This window comes from Diabrotica undecimpunctata, chromosome 2, assembly GCF_040954645.1.
Source record: "Diabrotica undecimpunctata isolate CICGRU chromosome 2, icDiaUnde3, whole genome shotgun sequence".
Lineage (NCBI taxonomy): Eukaryota > Metazoa > Arthropoda > Insecta > Coleoptera > Chrysomelidae > Diabrotica > Diabrotica undecimpunctata.
Window position 1 is genome coordinate 58,535,465 of NC_092804.1, and position 14,605 is coordinate 58,550,069.

Consider the following 14,605-nt stretch of genomic DNA (forward strand, 5'->3'; position numbering starts at 1 on the left):
ATTCGAGGAACACTGAAAGCTCTGTGTAGAAGGAAAAAGAGATACCACAATGAGTTGAAATTAAAAGAGATAGAAGGGAAGTTTAAAAACAAAGAGATGAGGTCGTTCTATCAAGAAGTTAAAAAGATGGGAAAAGGTTATTAAAGCCACTGTAGTTATATGAAAGGTAAAGACGGAAATTTAATTAGCAATCCGGCAGAAATAATGATGGAATGGAAAAAACATTTTGAAGAATTATTAAATGGTGAGGTGGAGCACGAAGCAGTAGACAACTGGACGGTTGGAGAAGATGCGATAGTTGAAAGGCAGCTTACAGAGGAGGAGGTGGTAACAGCAATACAAGAAATGAAAAATAACAGAAGTCCTGGTAAAAATGACAAATGCATAGAAATGATCAAGTTTGGTGGAGTACAACTCCAAAGAAAAATATACCAGCTACTAGTGCAAGTATGGGAAAAGGAAATAATGCCATCGGAGTGGTATGAGGCCCGCATATGCCCTCTGCATAAAAAAGGAGACAAACTGAAGTATGACAACTATAGAGGTATAGCCTTACTAGACACGGTATACAAAATCTTTGCAAGAATATTAAGAAATAAACTAAATTGCTATACGGAAAAAATCCTACACGAGTATCAGGCCAATTTTAGAAAGGACGTTTCTACTGGAGACCAAATCTTCTCATTAAAGGAGATACAAACCTCTTGTTATAAAGATAAAGTTCCCCTGCGCGTTTTGTTTGTGGATTTTAGACAAGCATATGATAGAGTCGATAGAGTCAAAATGTATCGAGCAATGGAACATTTGAGTATACCAAAGAAACTGATCCGGCTAGTTAAAATGAATAACTCTACGTGTGAAAATGCTTGGCAGGGTCACATATCAGATCAATTTACGGTTGCAAAAGGCTTGAGACAGGGAGATCCTTTATCCACTATATTATTCAACTTAGTGTTAGAAAACGATCATGAAAAATGAGCACCAGTGCTTGGCATTTGCTGACGATCTAACGATCCTAGCAAAAACCGAGAAAGAATTAAGAAGAGTTGTGAAGAAAATTATTGAAGAAGCACAGAATTTCGGATTGGAACTAAATGAAGACAAAACCAAATATATGATCATGGGAGGGAGAGAAGGTAAAAAAGAAGACTTTAGTGTGAGGTCTGTAAGTGGTAAAAGCTATAGTTTTAAAAGGGTGGACAAATTTGAATACCTGGGTGTAGTTTTCGATGAAAATAAAAAAGAGAAATCGAAGCTCAAAGCCAGAATAGCAAAAGGGAATAAAAAATTAGGTAGTTTAAGAGCCCTACCGAACTCAAAATACGTTGCTAGACAAGGTAAACTTAGAATATATAAAACAGTAATTCGACCCACAGTAACATATGCCGGTGAGACATGAACATTAAATAAGAAGGAAGAGGATACTCTAGAAAGATGGGAAAGGAAAATATTGAGACGCATATTCGGAGGACAGAAGACAGAAGATGGTTGGGAGAGAAGAACCAACAATGAATTATTGGCTTTCTACAAAGAACCTACCATTACTAAGTTCGTCAAGTCACAAAGAATCAGATGGTTGGGACATGTGAAAAGAATGGCAGCAAACAGAATACCTAAACTAGTAATTATCAGAAAACTAATCTGCCCCAAAAGAAGAGGTAGACCCAGAACGAGGTGAATTAGTAAAGTGGAGGAAGACCTTAATCACGTGAAGGTGAGGGACTGGAAAAGAAAAGCACAAAATAGAAGCGAATGGACAAATATTGTCCTTCAGAGTAGTTAAGAATGTTGTATATACATATTTAAGTTAAAGTTTTGTTTAAAATAATTGTAATTAGGTAATATTAGGATTATGTTTAAAAAAAAATGCCCTAGGCCTAAACGGCCTGTTGTGCGTATAAATAAATAAATATAGTCTAGTGATTACTTTTGAAAGTACTATGTTCTAACAAATAGAAAAAGGACAAAGACAAGAATAACAATAGCTAAAGTACAATTTAAATATTGTTGCTAAGCCAACAAAATAATACAGAAGATTCTTTCTGCAAAATAAAAAAATATTGAACAGTTTCCAATTGCAAGATTGACAACGTAAAATATTCATTTGGAATTTAAATATGAGATAAAACGTCTATTTTTCTCTTAGATGGTTTCGATTTTTTTAAATGCTGTAGATCTCTATTGGTATATTTCAATGAATAAAAAGTTTTTAATCTGGTAAATAGATTCACAAATTTGATAATGGAAAGTTAAGACATGTATGGTCAAAAAGTATTTTTGACATCTCTTTAAACAAAGTTTTAGAAATTCCACTATTACAAGAAAGTTAATCAAAATGGTTAACATATATCATTTCCAATTGGTAAATAAACGAAACGGACTAATAACTTGGTGTCTTTAGATTGCCAAAACAACTATTTCTAGCACTGTGTGCTTTTAGTCTAGTGAATAGATATACACATATCCATTCACACATCCATATAAGTAAATGCATTAAAACACACTTCACAAATACACGTGTATCCAACCATTTTTAAAAATATAGCACAACTATTTAAATTTCACACTTAAAATATGAAAAATTCCCAATAAGCAGCCCGTCAATTTACCACTACGATATAAGCGCATGTACTGTCCGAATTACAGTGTGGTTATTTAAAAACTGATAAGAAGCTTGAGCCTACGTACTAACTCAAATCTCCTCTGGGTAACTGAGAGTCGGCGGAGTTTACCAAAACTCAGTACCCAGCGTTGACGCAATTGTTTCGCATCTGTGTGTTCTGTTAATCTGTGCTTGAACTAACTGAGCTTTTATTAGCAGTTCGCACAGATACGTATGGTACTATAAGAATGTAAAGAAAGGGTCTGAAGAAATGAAGAACAAACTTAAGAAAAATGAAGTTATCGCGTTTCAGAAAGGAAAATCAATAGTAATGAAATGGAAGGATAAATGGGAAGTTTATCTAAAGGAGATAAAATAACTAGGATTGTTCAAGACTACAACAACACTATGAGTAGCGCCGACAGAGTCGATCAACATCTTGCTGATTACCCTGTAATTAGGAAGCGTGGAAAGAGCTATTGCAAACAAATATTCTCCAACCTTCTCGAGCATGCTAAGTGGAATGCTTTTTGCTGTACAAGAAAAGTGAAGGACTAGGAACGCATCTAAAATTTCAAATGGGTTTAATAGCGCAACTGATTGAGGTTTGCCACAAAGATAGAGGTGTGTCAAGAGGAAGACCTTCAACGCTTCCAAAGACTTACCGGTCGACATTTCCCAAAACAAATGTTACGTACCAAAACTTACCCTGTTACAGGACAAATCATACGGTAACTAACTTTTAGTTTCTCTTGTTTGTGTTCATTATTATAAAAATATAAATACATATGCATGTCTTGTTCTTTACGCTACAATGCAACTATAAGCTCTTCTAAATAAATACTTTTTGATCATCATTCACAGCGTGCATAAAAACTTTTGTTGTCTAGTTTGCTGCGAAAGGCTTTTAGATGAAAAACGAACATACAATGCTATTGGCAAGGTAAACAACAAAACCTTTTGCTCGCAGGTTTTATTTATCCAATCAAATCTCATCAATGAGATATCTCGGGATAGTTTTTATACATATACTCAACAGTTAAAAGAAATAAACAACAGCAAAAATAAACATTGTATAATTCTTGTATATTTTTGAATTCTGCAAGAAGTGAAGAAGCAAGTATATTAATAAAAAAAATGGGTTTTTTGGGACCGTTTTTGGAAAAATAAATGTCTCGTTAAGGAGTTAAATAATAATAGTCTCCCGTTTTATACCGCTGTCGCGGCTTTGGGAGTATAGCAGGGTAGTCTGCTATATCTAGGGCCTACGGTATACAAGGAAGGTAACATGGCCAGTGCTACGCTTCAACCGTCTATTATTACCCCTGGTTTTACCCAAGGTACTCATTTTTATTCAGGCTGAGTCGACCTGGGGCCTATAGACAGTTTTAAAATGTCTAGATGTTCTTGCCGGCGGTGGGATTCGAACCCCGGACCACCGGCTTGCGAGTCAAGCATCCTACCGCTTGCGCTACGCAGGCCCAAGGAGTTAAATAAAAAAAATTAAACAAGAACTTAACGAAAAATAATTGTAAGTAGTGCTCTAGATTTCGCTACGCCACCCCACTAAATGATACATCATATTCAGGGTACATATGATTTGCCTAGAACAAAGCCTAGATGGCGTAGAATATCTAATTTAAAAGAAATATGTACAAAAAGTAAAGCCATTCGTAGGAATATCTGAAAGAATTACAATGATTAGGCTAAATGTAAACGAGAACATCTCCCTGAAAATTATTCAAGTATACGCTCCAACCGCAGCACATCCCGATAAAGAGATAGACGAATTTTATGAGAAAATTGCATAAACTAGCACGATTTATCACAGCACGTATACGATGATAATAGGAGACAACGACAACGGACAACAACTTAAAAAAAAACTGAAAACTATATATGACAATTCGGCTCTGGAGTTAGAAATGAGAGTGGAGAAACCTAGTAAACTTCTTACAAGCCCACAAATACTATGCAATGAATGCATAAGAAAAAACCTCAAATAAAGTGGACGTGGCTATCCCCAAATGACAAAACTCGGAACGAAATAGATTACATACTGGGTAACAAAACAGATATCATACAGGACGTAACAGTAATAAATACGGCGTCAGTAAGTAGCGATCACCGAATGGTTAGAGCCAAATTAGAGATAAAACATAATAAAAATAGAAATAAATTTAGAAAAACTTGGAATATAGATACAGATAAACTCAAATCTAATACAGAACGATCTTAAATGAAATCAATGAAGTCATAACAAAAGAACTATTAAATGGAAGTTCAGAAGTGGCAACCGCTAACAGAAAATAAAAATCCAAAATAAGTGTAGAATCACAAAACATGCTGAGACAAAGAAAAAATCTTCTGAGACAAAACAAAAAAAACACTGCAGAATTTAAGGAACTTAATTGAGTAATAAGAAAACAGATAAAAGAGGACATTAAAAAACATCAAGAAGACCGTATAGAACAAGTCATAATAGAAAAACATAATAACCATTAAAAATGAACAAGGACAACTAGAAAAAAGTAAATCCCATAAAACAAACTCAATTGAAAGGTTCTATGCCGATCTGTATCGCTCTAGAAACGATCCCCCTAACTCCTCAAACCATAACTTGAAAAGCCAAATAACAAATGTCAACTCAGAAGTGATGCCCCAAATAAACCACGAAGAAATAGAAAGAGCAGTAAAAGAAATAAAAAGGAATAAAGCTCCTGGAAGCGATGAAATCCTAGCAGAAATGATGAAGGAAGGCGGAGAATAAGCCATCACATATCTAAAAATACTATTTAATAAATAAATGTCAATTCGAAGGCAACATACCCAAACAATAAAATACTGCTAAAACAATACTAATATACAAAAAGGGAGACACCACAGACCTGAAAAATTATAGACCAATTTCACTTCTTTCACAACTTTACAAAACCTTTACAAAGATTATTACAAACAAGTTAACAATTAAATTTGCCTGATATCAACCAGTAGAACAAACCAGATTTAGAAAAGGGTACAGCACCTGTGACCATCTATATACTTTAAAAATCCTAATAGAAAAAACTAACGAATACAATCTCCCATTATGTCTGGTTTTTATAGATTATCAAAAAGCATTTGACAGCATAGAACTGTGGGCAATAGAAAAAGCATTAGTCAACAACCGGATCGACTCCAGGTACATAATATTAATACATAGGTAATATTTATGAACAAGCTGAAATGATAGTGACGTTGGGTAATGGAATCAAAACAAGACCAGTAAAAATCAACCGAGGCGTAAGACAAGGAGACACAATATCTCCAAAATTATTTACAGTTGCCTTAGAAGATATCTTTAAGTCAATAGACTGGGAAAATAAGGAAATCCCTATTAACGGAAGATATTTGAACCATCTTAGATACGCAGATGATGAAGTACCAATAGCCGACACGTGGAATGCACTGAATACGGTAATTGAGGAGCTACACACAGAATCCCTAAAAAAGGACTGAAAATGAATTTCAGCAAAACTAAACTAATGTCAAACAAAGATGACAAATCTATGATAAACATCCAAGAGACAGAGATAGAACACGTATATGAATATACATATATGGTTCAAAATGTTAAGGTTCTAGGTAGAAAATCAGACTACCGAAATGAGCAGACATGTAAAAATGGGATGGGCAGCATTCGGAAAGCTCTCATACTTACTTAAAAATAAAAACATACCTCAAGGACTGCGAACCAAAGTGTTTCGCCAAATTCCTGTATCCTACCTGTACTTACATATAGAGCTCAAACCTGGACATTCACTAAAATAAACATGAAGAAGATCAGAAAAACTCTAGAGAGAGCTATGAAATGACAGATGCTGGGTTTCTCACTCAAAAACCATAAAACCAATGAAGACATTCGTAATTGAACAAAAGTAAAAGATGCTGTCGAACAGGTAGCTAAACTGAAATGGAAATGGGCTGAACATAACGAACGTCTTAAGGATGGCCGATGGAATAAAGATATCGGGAATTGGCGGGTATATGAAGCCAAAAACTACGAGGAAGACCGCAAATGCACTAGAGCGACGATATTAAAAGAACTGCAGGACCAATGTGGAAACGTCTTACAAATAACAGAGATGAATGGCGAGAATTAGGAGAGGCCTATATTCGGCAATCCGAATAGAGAGAAGGGCTTAAAAAAATTATTTGTCTATGAAATATTATTTGCTTATAAGTAAATGTAAACCAATTAATGAAAATTATAAACGAAATATTAACTAGCACTTGAAGATAATTTAATAAACACATAATAACTTTGTTTTCTGTTTCAGCATTTTTAACTGGTCAATATGCCGACAATTGGGAAGCAGCATTTGCCAACGCAAACTTTTTCAAATTTTCAGGACTATCATTATCTTTTCTACTTCACGGCTTTTTGTGTAATATCTGGAAGTTATATTCACTGGCATTTCTCATGGTTATAGCCGTCGTGTCTTTTGCTTGGTTGGAAGTTTGGATGGAAAATATGAGAAAAGTTAAGAATATTTCAAGATTATGACCTAAACTGAACTTTTGGTAATCCTAAGAAAACTGTCAGTGGTTGTTGGCACATATCAAGTTATTTTTGCTAATAGTGGATACTAAGTTGGATATAATTATAAATAAAAAAAACTAGAACCGATTTTGAACGTAAGGACAATCAATAATTAAAATAATAATAATGAAGAATTTAAATTTCTAATATATTTTGTGATATTTATTTGATTGTTGAAAAACATTCAAAATGTTGGTTCTAAATTTATGTTGGTAATTATTCTCATATGCAAATGACAAATGTACGGATATACCCTCAGCAAATAAACACAGCACAGACCTCTCTAGCATGGTATATCCTATGGTTAAAAGTAGGGAGAGAGTTTTTAGGTTCCTATGTTTTCGGGACATGAACTAAAACATTTGGCGGCAAAATCAAAACGTATGTTTTTAATATTCTACTAAAACATCATTTACAAATAAAAACTGAATATAGACAAAAAATTCTCTCTATCCAAAAATATGGTATACACATCCATTTTCATATTTCTTCTTCTTCTTCTTCCTTCTTGTATGTAGGCTTTACAGCCTGTTTCTTCTTCAATATTAGCCTCCTAAATTGTTTAAATTATTACACCTTCTTTTTTTTGGTCTGCTAATACTTCTTCGTCCATTTGGTGACTTATCTCGTGTTATTCGTACTATCCTATCCTGTGCCATTATACGAATGTGTTCGTTCCACTCCTGTTTCCGTTTTGTCACCCATCCATTTATGTCTTCTATATTGCATGCTCTTCTTATATTTTCGCTTCTCTCCCTATCCAACAGACTTTTCCCTGATATTCGTCGGAGTATTTTTTTGTCTGTTGTTTCTAGTAGTCGTCTCGTTTTAGATGTGTCAGGTCTTGTCTCCGCCGTGTATGTTAATATAGGTCTAATTGCTGCTTTATAGATTCTTGTTTTTGTATCTTGTCTTAGGTGTTTGTTCTTCCAGATTGTGTCGCCTTCCAGGACTTGCCGCTTTACTTGCTTTTTAGTTTTGTGGTCGTTCTTCTTCTTCAACATCTCTGTAACTATAACTATTGTAGTTATATCTATTCCCAAATATCTAAACCTTGCTTCCCACTTTATTATTTTCCCATCAATTTCGATTTTACATCGTAGTGGGTATTTAGATGTTGTCATATATTATTTCTATAATTTTTTATTGGTAAAGTATTGCTTTGTTGTAACTTTCATACCTTTTTTTTAGTTTTGTTTTTTTTTTTAAACAATCATCTACAGATAATACAGGGTACTCTCTAGCATTTCGGCATTTTTGCCCTTTAGGATCATTACAAATTAGCACGTATTGCCCAGAAGTACATGGTCCATGAAATCTGTTCTACTGGAATATTATTACATTATATATAAATAACTATAATAAATACATTTCTTACCTGGTACTGGTAAAAATAAACTCAAAATGATCCTTTGTTTCATTTCCCTATTTCCATTTTCAACTTTCAGAAATCCATCTACAGAAAATATCAATTTGATTTCTTGGATTTGGAAAACAATGGCGACTGCTTGTAAGGTTTCGGTACAATGCCGAAACACAACACGGTTTCTGTTGTATTGTAGTTTATTCTATTTTAACAATGTTTACTGAATATATAAAAATGGATTTATATCGTTTTTATGTCTCACTTTTAAAATTTGAGAGGCTCACTACGTAATTATGATGCTATTTAAATTAGCGTGCATTGAAATGTAGCCACTATCAAACTTTTATTTTCGTTAGTTAATCAAAATTTTGTAGTAATTAGTAGATTTAAGTTTAAGTTGTGATTTTAGTAAAACTGAAATTTTTGTTTTTTTTTTTTGAAAATTAATACATATTTACAAGAACTCAACACAATCATTACTTGGAGTAAATATCCAAAACTAATGATACAAAATTATATAGACTATTTTCGCATATGATTATACGTAAATGTGAAGACTTGGAAAAGGCCTTAAAAGGTTTGTGTGAAATATTGATGAATACAGGCCTATGTAATGCCTACATCAGCGCTATAGCGAATATGTACATGCAAATACAAAAAATGCAGTTAAATTGAAAATAAAATTTCAGGCGCATTATGGCAGAATAGTAGCATCATCCCTTACTCGGGCTGTGCATCTCTCTCTCTATTTTTTCTATACTATTTACATTGCTATTTTGGTATATACTATAACTTAGTTTGCTAATTTAACAAAAAGAGATTCAGAAAAAACCATGGATTGAACTGTGTTTTACCTGTGTACAAATTAAATTAGGGTTTTCCAGTTCGACTCTCAGGTCAATATTTTTACTTCTACATAGGTAACATAGGAACTCCAACATTCCAAATCCTTAATATCTTCATAGAAAAACAACAATAACCAAAATTCCCATATGTCAACACATAACTAACAAGCACACAACAGAAAATTTTTGAACTTTAATTATCTGGAAATATGACTATGCTCTACTAAAAGAATATACTTAAATATATTTTTATGTAGAGCACATACATATACAGTGTGAACGTTTGGGTTGGAAAATTCAAAATATCTCCTTTAGGTAGCATTTCAGTAAAAAACGCCGAGGCAGGTCGATTTTTAAATTTAGTTCTTTTTCTTCTTGGATAACCGTAATTATGATGATGTCACCATAACGTCATCAAAGTTACAGGTGGTGATATTGGAGCCACCACTTTTTGCAGATCTTCATATAATTTAACCCACGCTTTTTACGGTTTACAATTCTCAGGTCCGTATACACTTATTATTTTTAGTCTGGGTTGCTCCGTTTTAAGTTGGACCATTAGTATTCTCTCTGAGACTTTTGCCTTATGCCCTTTCAATGGCATTCGTCATTTTTTTGCTTATTAGTAGGGCTACGCTATAAATAAGAAGGTATTCGCCTAGCTACTGTTGTATTTTGCTCTTCTTTTCACTGTATTGGATCGCGATGATATCTATCTTGCGATCATTCAATGATTTTATTAATTTCTGGTACTTTTAGTTTAGGCTGTTATACTGCATGTCGCCATCCTCAAAGTTCCCTTTCTGTTTTTATTCACGTACCGTTTTCTCGTCAATTTCGTGTTCGATAAATCAATCTATTTTCGAGGCTTATTGTTGGTTCTATGAACTTTTTTTAATTCTACTCTTGTCAGGAAGTTAATCTTACCAATAGCCTACCTCCTTTAACCTGTCTTGGGACAGGCAATAACGTCTGACATGACGAAAGAGCTAATTAATTAAGACCTCCGTTAACTCCCACGATCATTCGATAATCATTATCATCATATTCATTCAGCCTTCTGCGTCCAAAGTTGAACGGTCTTAAGCTTGCTCAGTCAATTCCCAGCGATTCTTTTCACGTCGTCTGTCCATCGTGTAGGTGGTCTACCTCTCCTTCTTCTGTCAGCTCGTGGTTTCCACACTTTAATTTTTTAGGTTCACCGCCCGTCATTCATTCTGGCAACATGGTCCACCCAGTTCCATTTCAGCCATGCTCTACGCTCTATGACATCTGTGACACCCGTCCTTCTTCTTATTTTTTTGTTTCTAACTCTGTCTACTGAGAGTCAGACCAAGTAGCGAGCGTTACATTCGTCTTTGGGCTACTCTGAGTTTGGTTGCTGTAGCCTGGGTTAAGGAAAGGGTTTCGGCACCGTAAGTCATGACTGGAAGCACACTTTGGTCGAACGTCTTCTTTATTAAATAATTTAGTGTGTTGCTCTTGAAGATGTCTGATAGCGCTCCATAGCGGTCTATGCTAAAGTGATTCTTCTTTGCAGTTCAGCAGTTTGGTTGTCTCTAGCAATTGGGATTTCGTGACCTAAGTTTTAATTTAATATATACTTATTATTGTTGCTCGTATTTTCATATTTATTTGCTTATTAAAAAGAAAGAAATATCTAAAATAATATACATTTAAGTTATTTCTATTCTAATTTAAAACTATAGCCAACAATTTTCCACAATTAGCAAAAATAGACATTTGTTAACATAGGGATAATTCTTTTCTGTGACCATGTACGTATAGGTGGTTAGATTGAAAGACTCTTTCAGTATTATTGACTCTTTTAACATTAAGAAAACTATTTTTAGCCTAAGCATTGAAATTATTTGATTTATTCTAATCTGAAGGTTTTAATATAAAACAATTCATATCCAAAAAGCTTACAATATTTGATATTAAAGAATATATATCTTATACAAGCGATATTAATTAGTGAAAATTAAAAAGGTTGTACACCTAATTGGTGTTCAGTTTAATTCTAATTTTTTGTTAATTTATAATTTTTTTAAAAACGGTTTCCGGATCGGAAATCGAAACGTCAAAACAAATGAAATAAAAATGAGATTTTGTCTTACTTATTATAGTCTAAGATCCCACAGCATGATCACTACATCATAACGTAGTCAATCAAACTCAGATTCTTACATAGGTATATTTAAAATTGGAAAAATACATTGATAACAGGTTGCCAGTCAAAAGTGGCCGCAAAAATTTTTAATCCTATTAATAGTAGGTAATTAATTTATGAGCAAAAATTTTATTTCGTTCATTTATTATTTAAATAAAATACGCAGCTCATGACGTATATGCTTATTTTTTATATAAAATAAAGCATTTTTGTCAATATGATGATACAAGGTTGCCTAAGAAAAATGGTCGCATATTAAAGTTGCCAGCTGTTAAAAAGTCGAGGTGTCAAAGATAAAGTAAAAGACAGCTAGAACGCAACGCTATTGGTTTGAAGAGTCAGTTGTGCGAGTTTTTAGCATGCGTCGATAGATATACATCTATCGACTCTGCTTCGTAATCTCTATAGTCATTTTCTATTTTGTTCCTAATAAGTTTCCCATACATCCTACTTATTGTGCTGTTTACCGCAATTCCTCTGTAATTTTCACACTGATCCTTGCTGCCCTTTTTGTGGATAGTTGACATGATAGATAATTTTCATTCTTTTGGTAATTCGGCCCCATTCAAGCAGTCTTGAAAGAGTTTTCTTAACTGTTCCTGGAGTTTGTCTGTACCGGCTTTCACTAATTCTGCAGGGATGTCACCAGGACCCGGGAATTTTCCATTTTTCAGGAATTTGGTTATTCCTTGCATCTCTGATTTACTTATTTGTAATGGTGATGAATTTATATGTATACCTATCGTGTTGTCTTCCATGTTAGTAAATTCTGGTCTTTGTTCTGTTAGTAATTTTTTGAAATATTCTTCCCATTTTTCTGTTGTATTGGTGATATGCGAATGCTTTTGGCAGGTCTAAAAACACACAAGCAGTAGGTTGGCTATTGTCAATTCGATTGTATATTTCATTGGTGAGTTCTATAATTGCGTCATTTGTCTAAATATCTTCACAGAATCCAAACTGCGAAGACTATATATATTGTGTTTATCAAGGAAAGATGTTAATCTGATTTTAGGAGATTTTTCAAAGATTTTGGTTAACGTGGTAATTAGTAAGATGGGTCTGTAATTTGACAAACTTAGTTTATCTCCCTTCGTGTATATAGAACTTAAAACTATTTTTTTAAATTTGTCTGGACATTGACCTCTTTTAAATATTAACCTTGTTAGTTCCACCAACGGTTTTATGATCTGTTTATCTATAATTATTATTGTTTCTGCTCTAATGTTGTCATTACCGGGTAATTTTTTCTTCTTAAGTGTTTTAATAATTCCCTTAATTTCACTTTCAGAGAAAGGTCTTAAATACATAGAAGGCATCACGCTGTTATATTGTGGGCAATACGATGTCGGTCGTGTTATATTCTTGGTTATATATAATAACTATTTTACTTTATCTTTGATACCTCTGGTTTTTAACAGCTGGCAACCTTAATTTTTGACCATTTTTGCTCAGGCAACCTTATATCATCATATTAAAAAAATAGCTTAAATTGGATATAAAGAAAACATGCATTTCAATTGGATTGAAAATATTGGCAGCCACTTTTTGACTGATAACCTCATATCAATGTATTCTCCTAATTTTCAAACTCACATTTTACATGTGAAAATGTGAGTTTTATTACCTACATTATGAACGTAGTGATTCTGTAGTAGAATCTTGTACTATTAAGATTAATTTACTATAGAGGCTAAATATCGTTCAAGTTACCCGCTAGTCGGGCTCGTCGGTATTTTAAAATCGCGGTATTGCAATTATACACTAACGAGCTTTACCGACGAGCCACAAAACCTCGGCTTTACTAGCCTGTCGATCATGGCCTTTAGAGAATGTTGCCCTCTCTCAAAGCAGCAAAAAGTCAATATTTAATTTTACCCGGGTATGCCATTGTAAACTATAAATAAGTAAATGATAGTAAGAACGTGAATACAGAATTCACATAATAATATAAACATATTGAATTTTTAATTCATTTTTAATAATAAATCGTCTGTCAATTAAAACTGTAATTTTATTTCCGCTTTGTTAAAAAATAGTTTTCTCTTTGTTCGGTTCTGATTGTTAAAACCTATAACGTTCTTAACTTTTATAGTGTTTATCAGTATTTCACATTGGATGATATGTAAAATGTATCAAAGATATTAAAAGATGTAATTCTAATATTATCTATTTATTTCTACTTACCCTTTTATATCAGCAAAATAGTCTAGCATCCTTTTCTATCAGGTACTTATCTACTTAATTTTTAAGCGTTGTTTTTTCTTACGGGTGTACAGGATATTAGATGAGTTTAATATTTATTACTCTAAGTAACTTTATCCGTCACAAGCTGACGGCCTAGAATGAGGTGAAGAGATGAAATCAGAGAGAATCTGAAGAAAATAGGAGAGTCTATGGGAAATAGTGGCATAGGACTAATAGGAATGGAAGGCAATAGTAAACACGAAAAAGAATCACGAAGAGTTATAACGGCATCGATAATGATAATGTTCCGATGAACTCTCACTTCGAAGTGAGTCAATCATTCAAGCAATAAATAAATTCATCAATAAAACAAGCAAATTACGATACTTCTCTATAGATAAACATATAATTATATTCTCCTATGTGTAAATTTCCTCCTGCTTTTTACTTGGTTTCTGTCGGAGATACTATTTAATTTAATTATAATGTTTAATTTGTAAGCTTCTTTAACAAGTTCTTTTTATTTTTTTCCGATCTCTTGAACGTCTCAACGCGATTTTAAAATGTTTTAATTCTTCTCCCAAATATTTACGTTCAAATATTCGGGTATCATGATCCGTTGTGATTTTTATGATTCCTACCTATGTTCTGGTCAAATAGGTGACTCGAGTTGTACAAATAAATAACGATGTGCATTGGTTTTCCGTATACTCTGTCTCCAATATATTTGACATTTTTTATTTATATACTAAACTGCATATTAGGAATAGAGAAATTTATCAGATTTTAAGGTTTATTCTACCCATGGCTCCATATCACTAAATTTTTACCTTCTGACTGTAGGTCTTGT

General features: G+C 33.3%; 1 protein-coding gene across 1 annotated transcript in view; it reads left to right on the forward strand.

Moving 5' to 3' along the window:
• Window positions 1–13,633, forward strand: part of LOC140434601 (uncharacterized) — a 147,368-nt gene extending 133,735 nt beyond the window's left edge. Inside the window, exon 12 of the mRNA XM_072522982.1 lies at window positions 6,922–13,633. Within this exon, the coding sequence (XP_072379083.1) occupies window positions 6,922–7,148 (227 nt within the window). The 3' untranslated portion in view covers window positions 7,149–13,633. The remainder of the gene's footprint in view (window positions 1–6,921) is intronic.
• Window positions 13,634–14,605: the final 972 nt, after the last annotated feature.